Genomic DNA, 20032 nt, shown 5'->3' with positions numbered 1-20032 from the left:
AAGACTCTGTCTGCACGTGGAGCTTCTACCCCTCCCACTGGGCCGCATGAGCAAGCTTCTCGCTGAACCTCCTCCAGGTCAAAGATTTAGTCTGATGCCTCTTTATGAAGAACCTCGAAGTCCTGCACAATCTGAGAGGGGGAGATTTAGAATAATTAATTAAATCATATATCATCAAAACAAAAATAATAAGATAAGTGAGAGAGAAAGATTGAGAAAAAGAGAGAAAGTGTGTGTGTGATTGAGAGCACATTTTGTAATAAGAAAATTACATTTAAAGTATTGCTGTGCACAATGGTAGACAGAGGTGTAGTGGTGAAATAAGAGGTAGCTAAACTATAAATTCTGTGGCCATGGTAAGGTTAATAAAACCTCATGCCAATTGTTTGCCTTCTATAGTTGTGGAATTTCTGTCACTATCGAAATGGTATTTCAGGACCTACAATGGTGACCACAGGTGATGGGTAATCAAAATGGGATTTTGTTTAGGGAGGCATGGTCTTCAGTGGCACATATAGAGTGTTAGATTCTTTTACATAATGCTTTTACATGTCAAGATGTTGTACATCTAAACAAAATGGAGTATTGTGTAGCCTACAACTTCATTGGGGATGCATGAGGATAGGGTAACTCATTTTTTTTAATGTTGACATATTCAATAATATTAATAATAGGCATATAGTACAACAATATAACATATTTACCTGCAAAAGTGTCAATCAGCTCAAGAAGTTGCCGTTCTGTTAACTTTAGTTTAACAAAGTCCTCCATATTCAACCGCTATAGGGGAGAAGAACAAGATCTGTTAATGTTCAATCAATGTATGGAAGTGTATTTTGCAGTCTGTCTGTCTAGTGAAAATATAACGAAGTTGCTGTAATCTAGTGCCATGTAGCTAGCTAACTAGTGGTCTTTTCATAATCACTTAAAAACTTTGTATTTCTACAAAGTGTGTTAACTGCACTAAACACAAATTAATTTGTCAACAGAATGCGTGCAATGCACCTTCAATGCTTCGCTCTGTACTAGCTACTAGCTAGCTTACAGGATGAGTCAGCAATTAGCGCTAGCTAGCGCTAGCGGTTAGCATTAGCGATCTTTTTAAAACGTTATAATACTTCATATCATAGTGAATTTGTCTCGTGATTTGCCCCAGACACACACACAAATGTTTATAAAGCACTGTTTATGTGTCACTCCCTCAGAGAATTAGAAATAGTCTCCATTTAAATCTTAGGTATCATGCTACAATATTAACCTACTAGCTAGCATTAGCGCTATCATACTTGAACTTGCGCTAGCCTTATAGCATGCATGAATCGTAGTTAGCTAGAAATCACTGTTGCTAACTGGATTATCAGAGCTAAAACGCTCCTCCTATCCGGCAATGAATCAAGATCAAGTAAGTAACCAGTAACCGGAGCTAAAATCTGCTGTTTGACTGCAATGAAGCACTGTTGTAGTAAGCAGCTCCTTGCTAGCTGCTTGCTTAATTAGCATCAGTGGTAGCCGTTAGAGGGGCAGTACGGTTGCTTTCGGCAAAGTAAAGTAAAGTTCTACAGGCTGTCCCGTTATGGAAATAATGATTATTATTATATATATTATAACTAACAACTAGCAAGCTCGTGTTTCTGTTGAAGACAGAGGTAGTTTTCTAAAAAATGAGAAATGACAAACCTTCAGTGTTTCCAAAAGTGTTCTCCCGCCTCGGAGGAAAAGAAAAAGACCGTTGGAGGAGGATCCCAAACTTGAATGTAACCCAACCACTGGGTTAAAATGACCATTGGTTGGGTTATTCAGATCAAGGCACAGTCCAAAACCAGTAACCCAACTACTGGGTTACTGAAAGTAACCCAATATGGGTTGAATATACATAATACAGGGTTAAACAGCCTCAACCCAGTGGTTGGGTCAATAAAATAACCCAGTATTTTTAAGAGTGAAAAGTCCGCTCTCAAGTCGGACAGTTTTCCAGCTGATTCCAGCAGCCTTCAGGCTGAACAGGAAGTGACAGAAACACGGTGGTCCGATTCCGATTTAATAAAATGTTATCAGACCCCTATATCAGCTCCTACACAGTCTCCAGTTGTTTTTATTATGACAAAGTAGCTGTCAAAATTCTCTACATGCGATCTGTTGCTGATTTTAATAAACAACAGACTGTAGATGATCCGTAATCTGAACAGATTTAGTCTCTCTGACTTTTAAACACAACTATCAGCCACACAACATGTGTTCTGTACAGAATAAGCTTTTAAATCAGACAAATCACAGTTAAAATCTCTCCGATTGAAAATCAATAAAAAGTTTATATAAAACGTCATCATGTTGAGTCGATTCTGAACCAATCAGCTGTTTGATCAGCTGAGAGGCCGGCGTTTCCCAGCATGCCCTGGGTCCACCTGCGTCCGCCTGGCTCTTGCAGTTGGTGAAAAGCAACTGCGCTACCTGCGTCTCAGAACTGCGGCCGCCTTGGTCTCGTGAGATTATCGTTGCCCACGTGTGCATGACGTCAGAGCAAGTCGGGATCAAGTCGGACACAAATCTAACCGGCATGCATTGGGCGCCGATCGCCGGTGATCGATTCTGCGCAGATCTGGCTCATCTCGAACGAGCCTATAGTGAACATATAGTGGTTTGGCCAAACCAAATAACACCAAAGGGGTAACCAAAAGGACACTAAATACAAAGCAAAACTAACTAAACCCAAATCCCCCTCCCCCCATGACATGGCAGCACATGGTTTGGCCCGATGAGCTGGCTCCAGGATTTAAGTTTTCTCAGCCCTTAGCCACACCTTTTGCTCCACCAGGAAGTGACTTCCCGCCGAAAACCAAGGTAACTCAAAGACAAAAAAAAAAAATGGATAAATATAACAAAAAAATGCCTGTGTAACCCTACAGTGTTCAAAGTAGTGCACTTTATATAAACAATGTAGGGTTAAAAGCAAATCATACCAACTGTGTTAATTGTTTAGTTGTGGTTGAACCGGTGTAGGGAGCAAGCTAAGGAAGTGAGAGAGTTTGAATTGGGATATGACCATGTGTGGCTGTTGCATCACACTGAGTAAGAAAAAATGCAGCCCCTTTTAGGTCACTAGTGATACCAAGTGGGGACGTGGTTAAACACAAAATACATTTAATTCATCTGCAGCCTGTTGGGCAGCCATGTTTAGGCTAGGGGAGTGAAGGGATGTCAGGGATGAAGCCAGTGAGGTTTTTCTAGGAAAGAATAGGGAGGCCATTTTGAGCTGGAACTTTATCCTCTGACCAGATCATTATCTTGGGGATGTAATATCATGTCCTTGGACAATTTCCGAGCGGGAATGAAGCGTTGAGATCTGCATCACCACAAAACTGCTACAGTGTTTCTGTGATCTGGCGCCAGTAATTCACAAGGGGAAATGAAAGCAGATGATCCTACACACTGATCTCACACGTGCAAGAAACGGTAATGACTAACGTCTTATCTCTGCAGCCAAACTGGTATTCTTTCTCCCAGTCACATCCTGGTTGTTTACTCCCAGCTATTGTTGTTGTTGTTGTTGTTGTTGTGTAGTTTTTCTGAAGTCAGCCCACCAGCTCTGCAGCTCATCTTGTACCTAGCAGCCTAGATTAGCATAATCCCTTTCTGGTATTGGTGGAAGGTTTGCAGTTACTTTCATCTTTCATACCTTTGCTCTAAAAAGCCACTATTTGTACAAAGATTTCCCTAACAATAAAATGGACATAATTACTGTAAATTACTGGTTGTGTATAACATTTTCTTAATGCACACCTTTTAAAATGATTAACTTAGGTTGTGACTCTAGTCTAATACCTTAATTAAATGGAATTATCCATTTGTAACAATGTGGATGATGATAATTATAACATTGTTAATTTAATGTAATGTGAAAGATTATGTTGACGATAAAAAGGTTGGATGCACTTTAAAACTCAGCTCTAGAACCACTTAAGTCTGACTTGGATTACTTTTGTATTTTTTTTTTATTTATATGGTGGCCTCATTATGTTGTTGATTTTTCTTTGAGGTCTAGGAGTGAGTCTGATGAAGCACACATTAATGCTTTGTTTTAGTCTGCCAGTGCTTGCAAAAATGCTTGAATAAATTTAAAGGGAAAACAAGCTTGGTGTGCAGCAAACCCTTCCGCATTTGGATTCTCTCCCGTTACGCCATTATACTGCTGCAACGAGGATTTAATTTTTTTTCCGATGATGATGATAACATTGATTTCTCCCATGTGTCTCTTCAGCTACTGCTGGAGCATCTGGAGTGCCTGGTGTCAAGACACGAGCGGTCTCTTCGCATGACGGTGGTCAAGCGGCAGGCTCAGTCTCCCTCAGGAGTCTCCAGTGAAGTCGAGGTCCTCAAAGCACTCAAGTCCTTGTTCGAACACCATAAAGCCCTAGATGAGAAGGTAAGTCTTCATTACAGCAACATTTCGTGTCAATGTTTTTGACATTACAGATTTCCATGTATGTGTGTGTCCTCTCATAACGAGGTAGATCAACAACTCATATTGTGAGATCCCTGTTCAATAATTTTTACATTACTGTATGTTGCCATCCAACCTAATAGCCAATAATACCAATAGTTTCAGCGTCCTGTCTGAATCTTCCTCATCTACAAACCAAACCTGGTACTGTAGTATGAGAACTTATTTAAGCTAAGTTTGACTTCCTACCTCGTGTCAAACTTTGATGCTAAGAGAGAAGCCTTTACTAATGGCTACTGCTACAATGGCTGCTGCTACCACTGCTACCTTTACCACTCTATCCATCCCGGCCTGTGAGAGCTGCGTCAGTTTTAACGACGACAGTGCACTGCTACTTGAGGCAAATAAACAAATAACCGACCTTAAAGAAGACATCCAACAGCTGTCCGAGGAACTTTACTGTCCAGTTACATCGATCTGGCCTGTGGAAAGTCTCAGAAGCTGGCTTCGCTCAACTTAGTCCTGCAGTCCGTGGCGTGGGACCCTGTCGCTTGTCAGCGGCCCTCCTCCTGCTCTACTCCACACCATGGGTCAACTTGGGTGGACGTGGTGGTCCGCAGCCGCAAGAGGGGCTCTGATGGGACCACCTCTCCTGACACTCTCCAACCGCTATGCTGCTTTAGCTGGTGAAAACCCGGTCCACCCGGTTGGTGTCTCTGCGCCTCCTCTACGACCGGACCAGGTCGCATCCACAACGCCTGTCAACCCCGCAGGCCACCCTCCGCTGGTAGCGGAAAATGCTGACGATGCCCAGGTTCCTGAAAAACCCAGTGGAAAGTCAGTTCGGCGGCCTTCCTCCTCGACCTTGACCTCCTCCATTCTGCGCAGGATTCTTAAAGAGGCCGTGCTTCGTCACTCTGGTGGGCTTCCTTGACCGGATGATAGCATTACCAGGAACATACGCTTTTTCAATGCCATAACACACTGTTTTCCGGGAGCAACAGTCCCAGTCCTGCAGTCTCTCTCCTCCTCCATAACTCGGGTGGTAATCCATTTGGGCAATAACAACATGGCACGTCGGGAATCTGAGCTGACAAAGAAGGATTTTAACGACCTTTTTAGCCTTTTAGAGCACTGTGGGAAATCTGTGTTTATCAGTGGTCCCCTGCCAACGGCACAGAGCCCTTCAGCCGACTACTCAGCCTAAACTAGGGATGCACCGATCCGACTTTATCAGTACCGATGCCTGGGCTTTGTGTATCTGTTGATACCCGATTAGCCTTTGCTATAATTCAACAACGATACCGTTGCATACCTTGCACCTTATACCTTCCTTCCACCATGTGGAAGAGACTAAAGGCACCAGACTTTCCTAACTAAACATTACTTTTCTAACTAAGACAAAATAACATAGATGTAATGTATTGAATTCTTATTTATTTGTATACTCAACTCTTCCAGCATGGGACACACGTGCAATTGAATCGGCCCGTGGATCTGTTAATTTTTCCGATCCCCAATCCAGCTATTTTGTCAATATCGGGACCGATATCCGATCTTAACATCGGATCGGTGCACCCCTAGCCTGAACACCTGGCTAACAGGTCCCCACAGGTCTTCTAACCAGGGATTACTGGTGGTCCCATGCACTCACTTAAAAACTAAAGGTGACCGTTCCTTTGAAGCAATGGCTCCAAACCTGTGGAACGCCTTTCCTACTGTCTTACGTTCTGCAGTCTCTGTTGAAGCTTTTAAAAAGCAGCTGAAGACACACTTGTTTAAATTCGCTTTTGACTCATGTTTGTAACTTTGGGTTTTAGGTTTAAATCTTTTAAATGATTTTCATTGGTCTCTCTATAATTTTTTCCTTGCTTATTTTCTGTTGGATCTTACTGTATTTTTACAAATGTTTATCATGTGAAGCACTTTGTGACTTTGTCTTTAAAAGTGCAAATAACATATTATTATATTTTGCTGCCACAGTGTCATCTTTGTTTACCTGGTAAAAACAAAACCTATCATTTGTTGGTTTTGGTCCCAACTGGGTTTCTCCTGCCTTCTCACAGCCTGTTGATTTATGACCTTAGTCCCCTGTGTGATATCACCACAGCCTCTGTAATCCATTCATCCTCTCCTCTAAAAGCCATTATTTATAAAGTATGTCCAGCGACATGCTGTTCAGTGGAATAAAAGCCACCTTGGGCAGCTGGGGGGTAGGCATCCCGACTCGGACCTCTGCTAACTTCTAATCCAGGATCAACCCCCTCTGAGATCTGGCACGCTATCGGGCCACAGCAATGGTGGTCCAAGGTCACCACGCTGTGCAAGTAACTGCTCCATCAGAGGCGTGACAATCCTAGAAGAAGACGAGTATGCTCTGAGTTTCCCTGAGTTCCCAGAGGAAGAGAGGAGCGTAGGAGGGGGAATTTCCTCCCAGCAACTGGTGCTTTTAAGAGCAAAAAACGCTGCTTTGAAGCCACAGCAAAGTGTTATTGTGAGTCTAAGGGAGGAAACGATGGCAGCTGTTTCTGCTGCTGCTGCTGCAGTTGGGCTTCTTTTCTGCTGTGTTAACCCCTGATTGCCTTGACTGGAATTTAAACAGTAGGCATTAAGAATGCAATCATCTGTCAGAGCCTTTGCTATCAGTCCAGCTCAGTGGAACGTAATTAAATGGTACATTAGAGAGGAGATCTACAGGAAGATCATCACCCATGTTTTTTTATTTTTTATTTTCAGGTAAGAGAGAGACTACGGGTGTCACTCGAGAGGGTGTCTGCCTTGGAGGAGGAGCTCACAGCAGCCAATCAGGAGGTAAGAGCTGCCGCAGCTATTATGTTGAAGATAATGAATGTTGTATATTTGAATCTTCTTTAGTATCTTAGTATCATGGATGGATGGATGGATGGATGGATGGATGGATGGATGGATGGATGGAACGAACCATTAGTACTAAATTGAAATATGGAAACAGAAATTGTGCCAGGATGTTCAGAGATTAAATACGTACAATTCGATGAACTGAAATATGGAACCATGTTGCGTGAACAGGAATGCATTATATCCAACATGTACAGTACATGGTTAGCAGTTTTATATATATTATGATTTGCATTTTATTATAGAATCAGGAACAAACTTAAATGCACGGTAAAAGTGCTGCCAATATACAGGTCATATTCACTGACAAACAAAAGCAAGGCAGGTTTTTAAAAAATACACTGAGGCAGTGTGATGTGTTTAAAGTGTGATACCTACAAAAAAATCGATGGAAGAATTAAAAACCAATCATGTAAATAAAGAGTTTTTTTTAAAAAAAGAAGTAAAAAGGACAACACCAGAAAAAAATGTATATGCATGTAAGTTAAAAGCAAACCTGATAAAGAAAAAATTAAAACATTAATAAAACAATAATATAAAAACTCAGCAAACTTGTTACTGTAGCACACTGTACATTTAAACGTATCCATATTCAGACTCACAGAACAAATGTAAAGAGTTATTTACTGCTCATTTATGTGGATGTAAATCTAATACATACTGTGATGTGTCCAGATATGTGTCCTGAATTTTGTATCAACTGATACACCCAGTGCACCTCTGCAGGCTTCACTCGCCCTCATCTGTACAGAGAACAACAGTGTGCACTCGAGTGGCTGAGGCATAGCGCTGACAGAAGAGTGGCCACTTTTGCAATGGTGGCCTAACTCCTTCTCCTGGCTCGGGCAGGCTGAAGTGCCAGAGCAGCTCTCGCATTGCAGATGGTTGTGTTCCCGCTGAGGAAAGACCTTCAGGCTTGTACTTCACAGCCTGTCAGACATGCCAGTCTGACACTCAGGCCTAGAATAAAAGTTGGTAAGGAGAGGAGAAGGAAAGGGAAGTGAAAAGCAGAGGGTGGAAAAGGTTGGGGAGTGGGTGGAAGGACAGACAGCGAGGCTGCGAGAGGAGAGAGGAGGAAATGCAAAAAGAGCAAAGACAGAAATAGAGATGGCCGGTGGGAAGATGAGGCAGGTTGTGTGCGGAGGTGTGTGTGTGTGTCAGTGAGAGTGCACTTGGTCAAAGCACATCGGACACGGTGTGGAGAGGAGAGGATGAAGGAGAGAAACGCAGATAGTAAGGTTTGACAGACAAACTGTGTTTTTGGCGAGTAGATGGTTGCGTTGCTTGTGGTCTGAATCCGAGATTAGATGGTGTAGGATCTGGGCAGAAAGTGAGAGAATGAAAAAAGGAGTGAACAGTTAAAAAAATAAAATAATGTGACAGGCTGCTGGTTCCCAAAGCTGTCTGTCATTTTTCTTTTACAGCCTTTGGACAAAGTCTGCTTTTTAAACTGAGAAGTCCCTGACAGACATCTCAGCAGAGGATGTAGCACTTTGAAATTGTTTATCACATCGCACAGCCAAGGTTGGAAAGAAAGTACATCTGAGGGGCCGTCCCTCGTAAATGGTTAACACTACACTTGTCAGTGCGGTGGACAGATGAGTGATTGGACCTTGAGGCGGTGGAAGAGGCTGTTAAACCATGCTTTTGCAGAATAAAAATGGCCACGCTTCGGAGGCTCCAGGGAGGCGGGCAGAGCCGCCAGCCAGCGAACCGGTAATTGATTTGTGATGGAGGTCTGGTATGAGTCCCTTCTCCCTATTGGGGCTTGGACTACACGGCCACGCCAGATGAAATCAGCGGCCTTTGACCTCATGCAGTAACAGGTTTTTAAGTGGCCACACACCGATTGCTGATGGTGATTGCAATTTGCAGTTATGGAACAAACTTTAATACAGACCTGTGTTGGAATCTATCTGAGGATAAATAGTTGTTTGCTGTTTATTTACAGGGGACGGTGGACATTACTCAACACTGTGACACATTTAGATATATAAGTATATAAAAGTGTCAGGGCTATCTCAACAGCTAATTTGCACCTATAGTCTCATCACAAGTAGAAATGGACAAGACAGATAAAATAATGATAATAATGTGGTAAACAACTTCTATAAAAACCATAGCAGACTAAAAGAACTCCATCTCATCAAGTAACTTTATTTATTGTTGAGTCCACAAAGTCTTGTTTTCTTTAAAGCCCTTGAAAACCTGATTTTGGATATTAAATATTACTCTATAACATTTAAGTCATGATGAAATAATCAAACTTAAAGGTTTAACTCAGTTTGACTGACAGTGGCCTGTCAACATGAGCAAACAACCCCACAACTGTCATCAGATTTGATTGAAACAACGCTACCTCCAGAAGTATGTGACATCCCCTTTTTCACCGCCAATTCAAACCGGTGAGAAGAACACAATTGGCTAAAAAAAGGTTATGTCAATGTAAGACTCAGCCCTTCGGAGTATAAAGCTAATAGACAAAATACGTTTTTCAGAGCTTTTACAACAAAATCTGCCAGAGAGATGACAAATTGAATAGATCTTTTCACTTCTTTTTAAAAAAACAAGACTTTTAGGACTCAATAGAAAAACAGCTCAATAACATAAAGGAGGTCTGCCTTGGGACCAGTCAAGTCTAAGTAAGATGGAAGACTTTGTCAGAGGAAACATGTTCCAGTTTTATTCGGCCTGTTCTAATCCCGTGTGGTAGCTCTCACATCTTTCCAAAGCAATCCCAAGGTATCCGGCACATTTAAACACAAAATGAACTCCCTTTGCAGCTAAAAAGAAGTGTATTTTTTTGCTTTCCTAACTTCCGTATATGTGTGTGTGTGTGTGTGTGTGTGTGCGTGCATTTGCTCCAAAGTGTGTGATTGATTGTAATTTAAGCACATTGCACCAGAGACGTGCATGCCCCCAGCTCTCACCTTGACTAAATCAATCTTTTATACTCTTAAGACCCCCCCCCCACCCCCAAAACCCTCCCTTCACTCCTCCTCACATTTGTCCAATCTCTCCTTCATCACATTACCTCAGACAGTCCTCTCCATCCAACACAGAAGTGCTAAAGAAAGATAAGGAAATCACGATGCTGTGCAGTAAAAAGGCCCACCTCGTGCTTCTTGTCCCTCCACTCCCCCTCCGTCAGATGTCAGCCTTTGATGAGAGGTAGATCAACAATATCAAAAAAAAAAAAAAAAGGAAATAATAGGCGCCATGTTCATTTTGCATCTGTCAAATTTCTCCTCTTTGTAATTTCCGAGCTGGAGATGCATCTGCAGCACTCCGCTCCCATCATTTGTTGTGCCTCTCTGTCAGAGGTGGTGTTAGCGTTTGATCTCTGTGCTGGAGAAATTGACGGCAATCTCGGAATAATGGTACAGAAACATACGGAGGCATAATTATGCCCTCGTTAAAAATAATAAACAGAGACGTTCTGTAGTCGGTGTGAACCAGCCAAGAAGAAAGCGAGCTGTTGCCAGTGAAGTCTGAGGCTGCAGAATTTATGTCTGAGCTTAATGTGAGGTAAACCCTGTTGCATTGTGGATAGGAGGAAATCATCTTTTCCCTCGGTCTCTCTAAACAAATCCCAACATCAACTGACTCTCAGTTTGAGTTTAAACCAGATCATGTCAAAGTCACGTCAGAGCATTTGTTTGTTTTATTGACGCTCGTGTCATTGACTGTCCCGAGGCTTCCTTCGCTGTTTCATTCACAGCAAACATCTGTTGCTGAGAGAAATGCAGTTTTTCTCCCTTCCTAATAGAGGAGCAGATTTTCAGGCATTGCAATTTGTTTGTTCTGATCAAAGATGACCTTCCAATAACTGTATTGTCAACTCCTTTTGAAGCAAACCGTATGAATACTACAGATTATATTGCGATGCATCTATTAACAGATACAGTACCTAGGGCTGCTTGGAAATTGAACTACACAATATGAATAACATGCAGGTTCCTGGGGGATTCAGAGATTAAAGCTTTTTGGAATACTCATAGACTCGGAACAGCACGATGCAGCTTTAATCACATCATGCTAACCGCACGGGACATGCAATGTAGTTTTTGGCTGTTTTTTGGAGTTGCTTTTTGGCTGGTGCAGGGAATACGTTTTTTTAAACTTTTTAAACAGAGAAGAGATGTCCTGGCAGGGTTCAGAGGACTATGTTCCGTGACTGTGTATGTTTTTTTTGTATGATGACTCTTAAAGGGAAATTCCAGTTCATTTCAACTTGGGTCATAAATGGAGTTTTCAATTCAATTTATTTATAGTATCAAATCATAACAACAGTTATCTCGAGACACTTTACAGATAGAGTAGGTCTAGACCACACTCTATAATTTCCAAAGCCCCAACAATTCCAGTAATTCCCTCAAGAGCAAGCATTAGCAGTGGCGACAGTGGTGAAGAAAAACTCCCTTTTAGGAAGAAACCTCAGCAGACCCAGACTCTTGGTAGGCGGTCTCTGACGGGGCCGGTTGGGGGTGTGATGAACAGTGGCGATAATAGTCACATTAAAGATAATGGAACAGTGACTTCGAAGGTAGTCGTTGTAGTTCATGTCATAGCAGGGCACATCGTGTCATACTGAGTAGTGCAGTCTCCTATACCGGATCCTGACTACTCTGTGTGTATGAACATCGCAGCAGGGCATTGCGGGATGTAACGTGGCGCTGCAGAGCACGGGTGGATGCAGCGGATGCAGCAGACGCAGCAGGACGCGGCTGGGCATTGCAGGAAGACACATAAGGACTCCGGGGAGTAAACTCCCCAGAGCTAGGTTAGTAACAAGCAGTTCTGGGACAGGATGCATACAAAAGGAAACAAGTGAAAACAAAGATGAGAGAGCAGCTCAGTGTCTCATAGGAAGGAAGGAACTTCCCTGGTAGTCTAGAATTATAATAGCATAACTAAGAGAGGCAGGTTAGCTTAGAGAGAGGTGCTGGATCGGGCTTGAACTCTCCCCTGCCGGATCGGGCTGTACTGGCCTGCCTATTATATGATAAATAAATCTGATGACTACGAAGAGAAGCAGGTGGGCCGGGTTAGGCGGACGCTGCAACTCCTCACTCCCTAGCTATAAGCTAAAAAAAGGGTTTTCAGTTTACTCTTAAATGTGGTGACGGTGTCTGCCCCCACGAACCCAGACTGGGAGCTGGATCCATAGGAAAGGAGCCTGGTAGCTGAAGGCTCTGGCCCCCAGTCTACTTTTAGAGATTCTAGGAACCACAAGTAACTCTGCATTCTGGGAGCGCAGTGTCTAGTGGGACAATAAGGTACTAGGAACTGTTCTAGATAGCATGGTGCTTGACCATTTAGGGCTTTGTAGGTCAGGAAAAGGACTTTAAAGTCAATCCTGAATTTTACAGGAAGCCAATGCAGAGAAGCTAATACGGGAGAAATATGATCTCTTTTCTTAGTTCTTGTCAGAACACGCGCTGCAGCATTCTGGATCAGCTGAAGAGTCTTAAGGGACTTATTTGAGCAACCTGACAGTAGGGAATTACAATAGTCCAGCCTGGAAGTAACGAATGCATGGACTAGTTTTTCAGCATCGTTTTGAGACAGGATATTCCTAATTTTGGCAATGTTACGAAGATGAAAGAAGGCTGTTCTTGAGGTTTGTTTTAGATGGGCGTAAATAACTCCTAGATTTCTGACAGTAGTGCTGGAGGCCGGGACAATACCATCCAGAGTAGCTATATCTTTAGATAATGAAGTTCGGAGGTGTTTAAGGCCCAGCACAATAACTTCAGTTTTGTTAGAGTTTAACATCAGAAAATTGTAGGTCATCCAGGATTTTATATCTTTAATGCATGCTTGAAGTTTAGCTAACTGACTGGTTTGGTCTGGTTTGATTGACAAGTATAATTGGGTGTCATCCGCATAACAGTGATAGTTAATTGAGTGTTTCCTAATAATATTACCAAGAGGAAGCATATATAAGGAGAATAGAATTGGTCCAAGCACTGAGCCTTGTGGAGAGTTTTGGCCATAAAAATAAATAATAATGGTAATGATATTGCACTCACAAGGGCAAACAGTAGAAATGATTACAGAAAACATCCATCACAGTTCTACGGACAGACTTGGATCAGCTTTGACCTACTATACTTAAAGTATTGGTGTGCACACACAGTTCTCCTGTGGGGAAAGGAATTACTACTAACGTTTCCAAATAAAGTGCTTTGGATAATTTGGCTAAACTGATGGCTTGTTCTAACTACCTGGCTGATGTTCTGACTCCTCCTGTTTCTTGGCTTTGACTTTGTTTGGTAGTGATGTCGTGAGTTCCTAAATCAGCAATCCCTTTCATGACTACAGTCTTTTCAACCATTACTAGAAAGAATGGCCAAAAGTATAAAAAAAGACCTAAGTTGCACACAAAAAATATATTTGGCTCATGTGTGTTTTCACGTAATCACAACCTGGATCAAGGTTGGACAAATTACAGCTGTATGTGTTTTTTTAAATTAGTGCAGTGTTTTTCAAAGCTGCATTGAAGTATGTGGAGGATGTTTCACAAGAAGTTGACATTTTTGGGAGGTCACATTTTAATGGTTTGCAGACTTCAAATGACTGTATCTTAACTCCCACAAGTTTCAGGTTCTGGAAAGTCTTGTTTTGGAAAGTACAAGAGGCCCCGCAAAGTCTCAGGGGCATTAAGTTGTTAATGAGAGACAAGTAGCAGCCTAGTGTCTACCTTTCTCTTCCCCATCGCGAGGAGAGCCATAATCACATGGTGTCTGTCAAGGAAGAACCTAATTATTGTTGTCGGTCACCCCTCTGACAGGATTATGACTTTAGGACAGTTGCTTAAGGTGGTGAAAGGAGACACGCAGTCCGCAGAACATGATAATTATAGTGATTGTATCAGTGCTCACGTTCTTCCAGCTCCATGTTGGTTAAAGCCATCTTCCATAAATTCCTACAGAGAGGGACAAACTGTAATTTACTAGTGTTGCATAAGAGGGAAATGCATTAATGCTGATGGGCTAATTTCATGTTTAAACATTGAGGTTTCAACATGTTTTGATGTGTTGCGAAGCCACATTGAATGAAATGCAATAATAAAACAATTTAAAGTCTGATCTTTTTATCTCAGCTCTCTTAACCTTCCAACATGAACTGTTTGTATGCAGGTATTCTGACATTGTGTTTATTTCAGCTCTAATCTGTGTGCTTGTTGCGATCCTGCAGATTGTGGCCTTACGGGAACAAAATGCTCACATTCAGAGAAAAGTGGCTTCCGGGGACGGAGGAGAGGACATACTGGAGGGCAGTGAAGCTCAACAGAAGGTCCATGGCAAGGTGAGCCTCCTTGATGATGACATGGATTTAATTTTTTTAAACATATGGATGGACACACCAGTTTTTGTCTTACCTGGCTGCAGTAGTGGAGTAGTCGTCTTTACCTAACACACATTTGGCACACGTCAACATATACAGCAGGAGGTGGTAAAGTTCTGTATCAGTCTATTTGGGCACAGTTTATTATGGCATGCTCCAAACTGAACTGAGCTAATATAAGAAAACCTTTAAGTCCTGATTTTACAACTGTTTTCTATGCATTTTATTTGCTACATGATGGTCGAAATGCTTTTTTTTTACCAGGAATATTGTAAAATTTGGCTATATAAATACTAAATCCATTTATTTTGTATGTTTTTGAGCCTAAAAAATATCAGAATCTGCCTTAAAAAACTCTTAACTGAATTGCAAAAACTTCCAGAAACAACACAAAATATTTGGCATTCATACAGTATCAAACAAAACATTTTGCCAAAGGGATGAGCCATTTTATTTTTTATTTTTTTACATCTTTGTTAAACTTGCATAAAAATGTAGGCTACCCAGTACATAACACTAACTATAAAACTAGTAGAGCAAGGGCTTAGATTTAAGAAGCTTTGTTTAGCTAAGTTAAAGATGCAATAAACTAAATTATTTGTCTTTTGAAGTCGCCTCAGTTGAGGAGTTTATATTTTAAAATAAGAATACAATGAAAATTCTTGAAGCCTTGCAATGACATAGTAGTTCTTAAACATAACAGTATGCGTGACGCAACAATGTTTTTTCGAGAAAGAGGACATTATCTCGGTATCCTAAATTGCTGCTATGGACCTGGATGCAGCTCATGTTTTATATACTCCAAACATTTACACAATAATAAACATGCACATATTTACTTATCTTTCAAACAAAGATTCCTCCTGGTGTTTTAATTGTCAGGATGCGGTTATGAAATATGCTAATGAAAGGTTTCAAACGTTTAGCTCTGCTGGTGTTTTGAAGGTGACCCACAGTCGAAGGAGAGCTCTTGCTGTGACCTTCCCGTTATTATGCAGGAGCACACGTGAACCTGCATAGCTGAATAAAAACGTCCCTCTGATTATTCATTTAAAGACAGAAGTGTTACTGGATAATACAAAACACCGCATCAGAGACCTTCAAAATCCTTTTTACCTGCAGACAGCGGCGTCTGCATCTTACACAGGATACCTGGGTAGATCAATGGAGATGCTATTACTCGAGCGGTCTGCTGGACGAGGGGTGTGTGTGTGTGTGTGTGTGTGTGTGTGTGTGTGTGTGTGTGTGTGTGTGTGTGTGTGTGTGTGTGTGTGTGTGTGTGTGTGTGTGTGTGTGTGTGGGGGTGGCGGCTGTCGGTAGTAAAAAGATGAACGGTGGTTTAATGAGGAGACAGCTTTCGGCTGCCCTGTTTTGTGAAGATAAAAGGAGTGACTATAAACGTGTGCGCTGTTTTTTAATTTGTGTGCATGTGTTTGCAAAAGCAAGTTTTTTTGTGTGTGTGTGTGTGTGTGTGTGTGTGTGTGTGTGTGTGTGTGTGTGTGTGTGTGTGTGTGTGTGTGTGTGTGTGTGTGTGTGTGTCAGCTGCTAAAAATGTGTTCAGGTGAGAGAGTAAGGGCTGGTTATTCAGTGTGACTTCAGTCCCGGGGACCCTGATCTGCAGGACGCATTGTCTTCTTGGAAGCACAATCCTCTTGATTCTCACATGTCCTTTGGTTGTCATTAATGTGACAGGTGGAGAGAGGTCAGTGAGAGGGGAGTGCAGCTCTTGAAGTGCATATTGACCCACTGAGCTCTCAGAGCTTTAGCGTAGACCTGGAGCTGCCTGACAACCAGCTAACGCAGTACGACAGATGATGCCTTTTGCTTCACCCTTTTAATTTTTCATTGGGCAAACATCCAGCAGTGGACCGGTCCTGGATATGTTTCACTGCCAATCACCCCAGGCAATAAAATGCTACTTTCTACTTCTACTCCACTACATTTCAGAAGGAAAAATTGTACTTTTTACTCCACTACATTAATCTGACTGCTTTTAGTTACTTTACAAATTAAAATGTTTGCACACAAAACACATGTAGTTTATAAAATACGAAGTTTTATTATAAAATAAACTACCCAACAATATATACTGTAGGCCTACAAGTACACCTGAAATGATTAGACCATTTAACACTTGGTTGATAAACAGAACTGTTTGGATCGTTTCCAGTTTCAGAAATGTGAGGATTTTTCCGCATTAAGTATTTTTATTTTTAATATTTTAAGTACATTTTCCTGATGATACTTACATACTTTTACTTAAAGCTACAATGTGTAAGAATTTCCCCCATCTAGCGGTGAAATTGTATATGACAACCAACTGAATATTACTTTATAGCCTTTCCTCCTACAGTGGCCAAACCCAAAATTAGCTCTCTCCACCGTTGCCACCCAGCTGTTCTAGCCACTCCAATATTAACTTTGGTCTTGTTGCTTTGGCTGTCGCTTTGTCGTTTTAATTCTCTTTTTAATTTCCCTGGGGAGTAATCGCCCCCCTTTGCATTTGTCACGGTGCCACTAGGTGTAAGAGGGCGAAATGCAGAGGTACGTCCCTCTTTGGCTAATGTATTTTAAAGATGGAGGCGCTACATGGCTGCCGCGAGTCGCTCCTATTCTGAATGTCAGATTCTAAGCGTACGAGAATACTTTGATTATTTGGTGGAAGTAATTACACATGTATGAGCACATATTTGTGAAAGAACAAAGGGTTTTTTACTAAGAATCAACTCAAAAAAATTACACAATGTAGGTTTTAGTAAAATTTTCAATGCACAACTGTAACTTGTATTAGTATAGTATTTTAACAGTGTGGTTAAGTAAAGGAACTGAATACTTCTTCCACCACTGCTCCTACGGGAATATATTAACTGACACACTCTACACCTGGGTTACCTTTTACTTTTGTAAAACAATTGCAGACAAGAGTCTTTGTGAAAGATGGGTAAATGAAACAAAATGTTAGGTACGAAAGCAAGCAACGTCGCTGCCATCTTTCCTTCTTTTACACCATGTCGGCAGAATAAGAAGAACATGAAAAGGTTTTTTTTACTTTTTTGTAACAACTAGGGCGTGAATGGTTTTTGCTATGCAGTTGTTGTATTTAGTGTAAATGATATGACATGAAGAAGGTATTCTGGTCATTGCTAAGTAAACGGTTGGTAAAACAAAACTACAATAATAAATTGTAATAAATATTGTAATAAATATATTTTGTACGTGCAATTAGGAATACCAAGCTATAAACCAGTTAACTATAGCTGTCTAATAAATCCCTCTGAAACATACTAAATGTATTAAGTAGCATAACTTGGTAGTACTCAAGTGAAGTATAGGTACCTCAAAATTGCACTGTACTACATAGGGGTGTGCAAAAAAATCGATTCACATTCGAATCGCAATTCAAGCTCTACCAATTCAAAATCGATTAATAGAATTCCAAAAATCGATTCATTTAAAAAAAAAAAAGTAATATATATATATATTTTTTTTATTGTATGTCTACTGCAATCACATGGGGAAAAGTAACATTTGCAATAAAGTCGAGCTAAAGCCTTAAAGTTGGTCCTTTTTCTAAGATGTTGCTGGAGCGCTGGTATTTACATCAGTGGTGTGATTTAGTGGGTTTTGTTCCCTGCTCGGGTGAATCATTGATCACAGGCAGAGACGCCCAATTAGGTTTGTCCTCACAGATGGATGGCCGAGGACGGGCAGCTGGCTCTGATACAGCAGAGAGATGGAGAATAAAGATATCACTTTTCCTCAATCTTCACTTCCACCTGCTTTACAATAATTACATTTGTGAACATGTGGAGAAAGCTTTATTTAAAAGGGAGTGTTAAGCAGTGATAAAGTTGTTTTCGGATGCATTGTGCTTGGCTCTAAACCCATGCTTAAGTTGGATCTCTCCCCCTCATTAATCTACCTCATGCAGAGACTCGTGGAAGCTGCGTTGAGTGAGAACTCAGCGCAATCTAATCATAGTACTAATGCAAGTGTCAAAGCAATCTTTCCAATGGAGTCTGAAGTGATTCTCAGTCACCCAGTCTTTTTCACCATCAAAAATCAAAGCAAGGGAAAGAGCCAAAGCCTTGAGCTCATGAACTTGAATTTATTATGAGTGCAAATTTGGGTAACTCTTAAAAAAAAAAAAAAAGGAACAAAAAATGGTATCTGAAGTGGGAGCGAGACTGATTTCTCAAGGCCCACTTCAAAACACCACAGGAAGCTAGGGCATGACAGGAAATTAGAAATCTTTCATCCGGTTCATTCCAATCCTAATGTATCTGTTTTTCTGCATTCTGAGGTCACATTCCTGTTTCTAGTATTGGATATTTCCAATTATTTTTAATTAACACATTTTTTAAAGAGAAATCTATAAGAAAGTGGTGTGAATTGCAAATGTTAAAGCTAATAGTGTTGATTTGATTTACATGCATGTGCTGTGAGTGTCCTAAACCAAATGGGCCCATAAGACACTAAACAACAGCCAAGATGACCACATAGCCGTTCACAATGTACACATTTTGGATGACCAAACAAACCAGCACTCTGTAGCAATGCCAGATCCCTGAGTAAACTGTTTGTAGAGCAATGAAATACAATAACAGAGTTGTCAAACTGAAGCTAAAGCCGCTGTCCCTTCATTCCTCATCTGTTCCCCTCCTCCCCCCCCCCCTCAGCGCCTGTCCAACGGCTCTCTGGAGTCGGCCCACGAGGCGAGCCAGGTGGTGGAGCTGCAGGACCTGCTGGAGAAGCAGAACTACGAGCTGGCCCAGATGAAGGAGCGCATGTCCTCCCTCTCCTCCCGGGTCTCCGAGGTGGAGCAGGAGCTGGAGACAGCCCGGAAGGACCTCATCAAGTCGGAGGAGATGAACAACAAGTACCAGAGGGACTTCAAAGAGGTTACAGCACACACACATTGGGTACAGGGAGAAGCAGGCACACACACACACACACACACACACACACACACACACACGCAAGGGAATAACAGTTGCAAGAGAGACATCAAAGACAGCTAGCAGTGGCCTAAAAAAAGCTTCTATTAGCATATACTCTCACGCTCCCTCTTTATGACTGTGTATTTCTCGCACATGCACACACAATTCAAGGCACTTTTTACAGTACAAATGTTTTTAAAAAGCCTTCAACAAGTCTTTCTCAAACAATCACAGACAAGCAAGTGAATCCCATAAATAGAACGCACAGACCCCATTAGGCTACACAAACACTTAAAGACACACACTTACACTTAACATAAAAAAAACAAGCAGCTGTCTCGGCATCTGCCAATGTTTGGTTCTTAAACGCCATTTCAAGCTGGAGTGCCCAAGCACCAAACCAGCCAGTTAAATGTCACTCTCC

The 20032-nt window shown here is 41.5% G+C and overlaps 1 protein-coding gene and 1 long non-coding RNA gene across 15 annotated transcripts in view; one reads left to right on the top strand and one right to left on the bottom strand.

The window, feature by feature from the left end:
- Positions 1 to 1951, bottom strand: part of LOC120553277 — a 2682-nt gene extending 731 nt beyond the window's left edge. Inside the window, exons 1-3 of one of the 2 annotated variants that reach the window (XR_005638149.1) lie at positions 1678 to 1951; positions 705 to 780; positions 1 to 131 (exon numbers count right to left, since the gene is read on the bottom strand). The exon at positions 1 to 131 is cut by the window's left edge and continues 274 nt beyond it. This is a non-coding gene — a long non-coding RNA (uncharacterized LOC120553277). The remainder of the gene's footprint in view (positions 132 to 704; positions 781 to 1677) is intronic. The other variant, XR_005638150.1, reaches the window with a different exon arrangement.
- ppfia2 (PTPRF interacting protein alpha 2) overlaps positions 1 to 20032 on the top strand; it is a 228669-nt gene that overhangs the window by 174146 nt on the left and 34491 nt on the right. For 8 of the 13 annotated variants that reach the window (XR_005638142.1, XR_005638146.1, XM_039791528.1 and 5 more), the window contains exons 4-7: positions 4256 to 4420; positions 7175 to 7249; positions 14519 to 14629; positions 19348 to 19590. Coding sequence is in view for 6 of the 13 variants with exons in the window: in XM_039791528.1 (XP_039647462.1) it covers positions 4256 to 4420; positions 7175 to 7249; positions 14519 to 14629; positions 19348 to 19590 (594 nt within the window). In the remaining 7 variants the exon portion in view is untranslated. The remainder of the gene's footprint in view (positions 1 to 4255; positions 4421 to 7174; positions 7250 to 14518; positions 14630 to 19347; positions 19591 to 20032) is intronic. The other 5 variants (XR_005638147.1, XR_005638144.1, XR_005638143.1 and 2 more) reach the window with 1 other exon arrangement.

The sequence above is a fragment of the Perca fluviatilis genome, chromosome 23 (assembly GCF_010015445.1).
Source record: "Perca fluviatilis chromosome 23, GENO_Pfluv_1.0, whole genome shotgun sequence".
NCBI classification, from domain to species: Eukaryota; Metazoa; Chordata; class Actinopteri; order Perciformes; family Percidae; genus Perca; species Perca fluviatilis.
The sequence above is the reverse complement of the archived record's forward strand: the minus strand, read 5'-3'. Positions and strand labels throughout refer to the sequence as shown.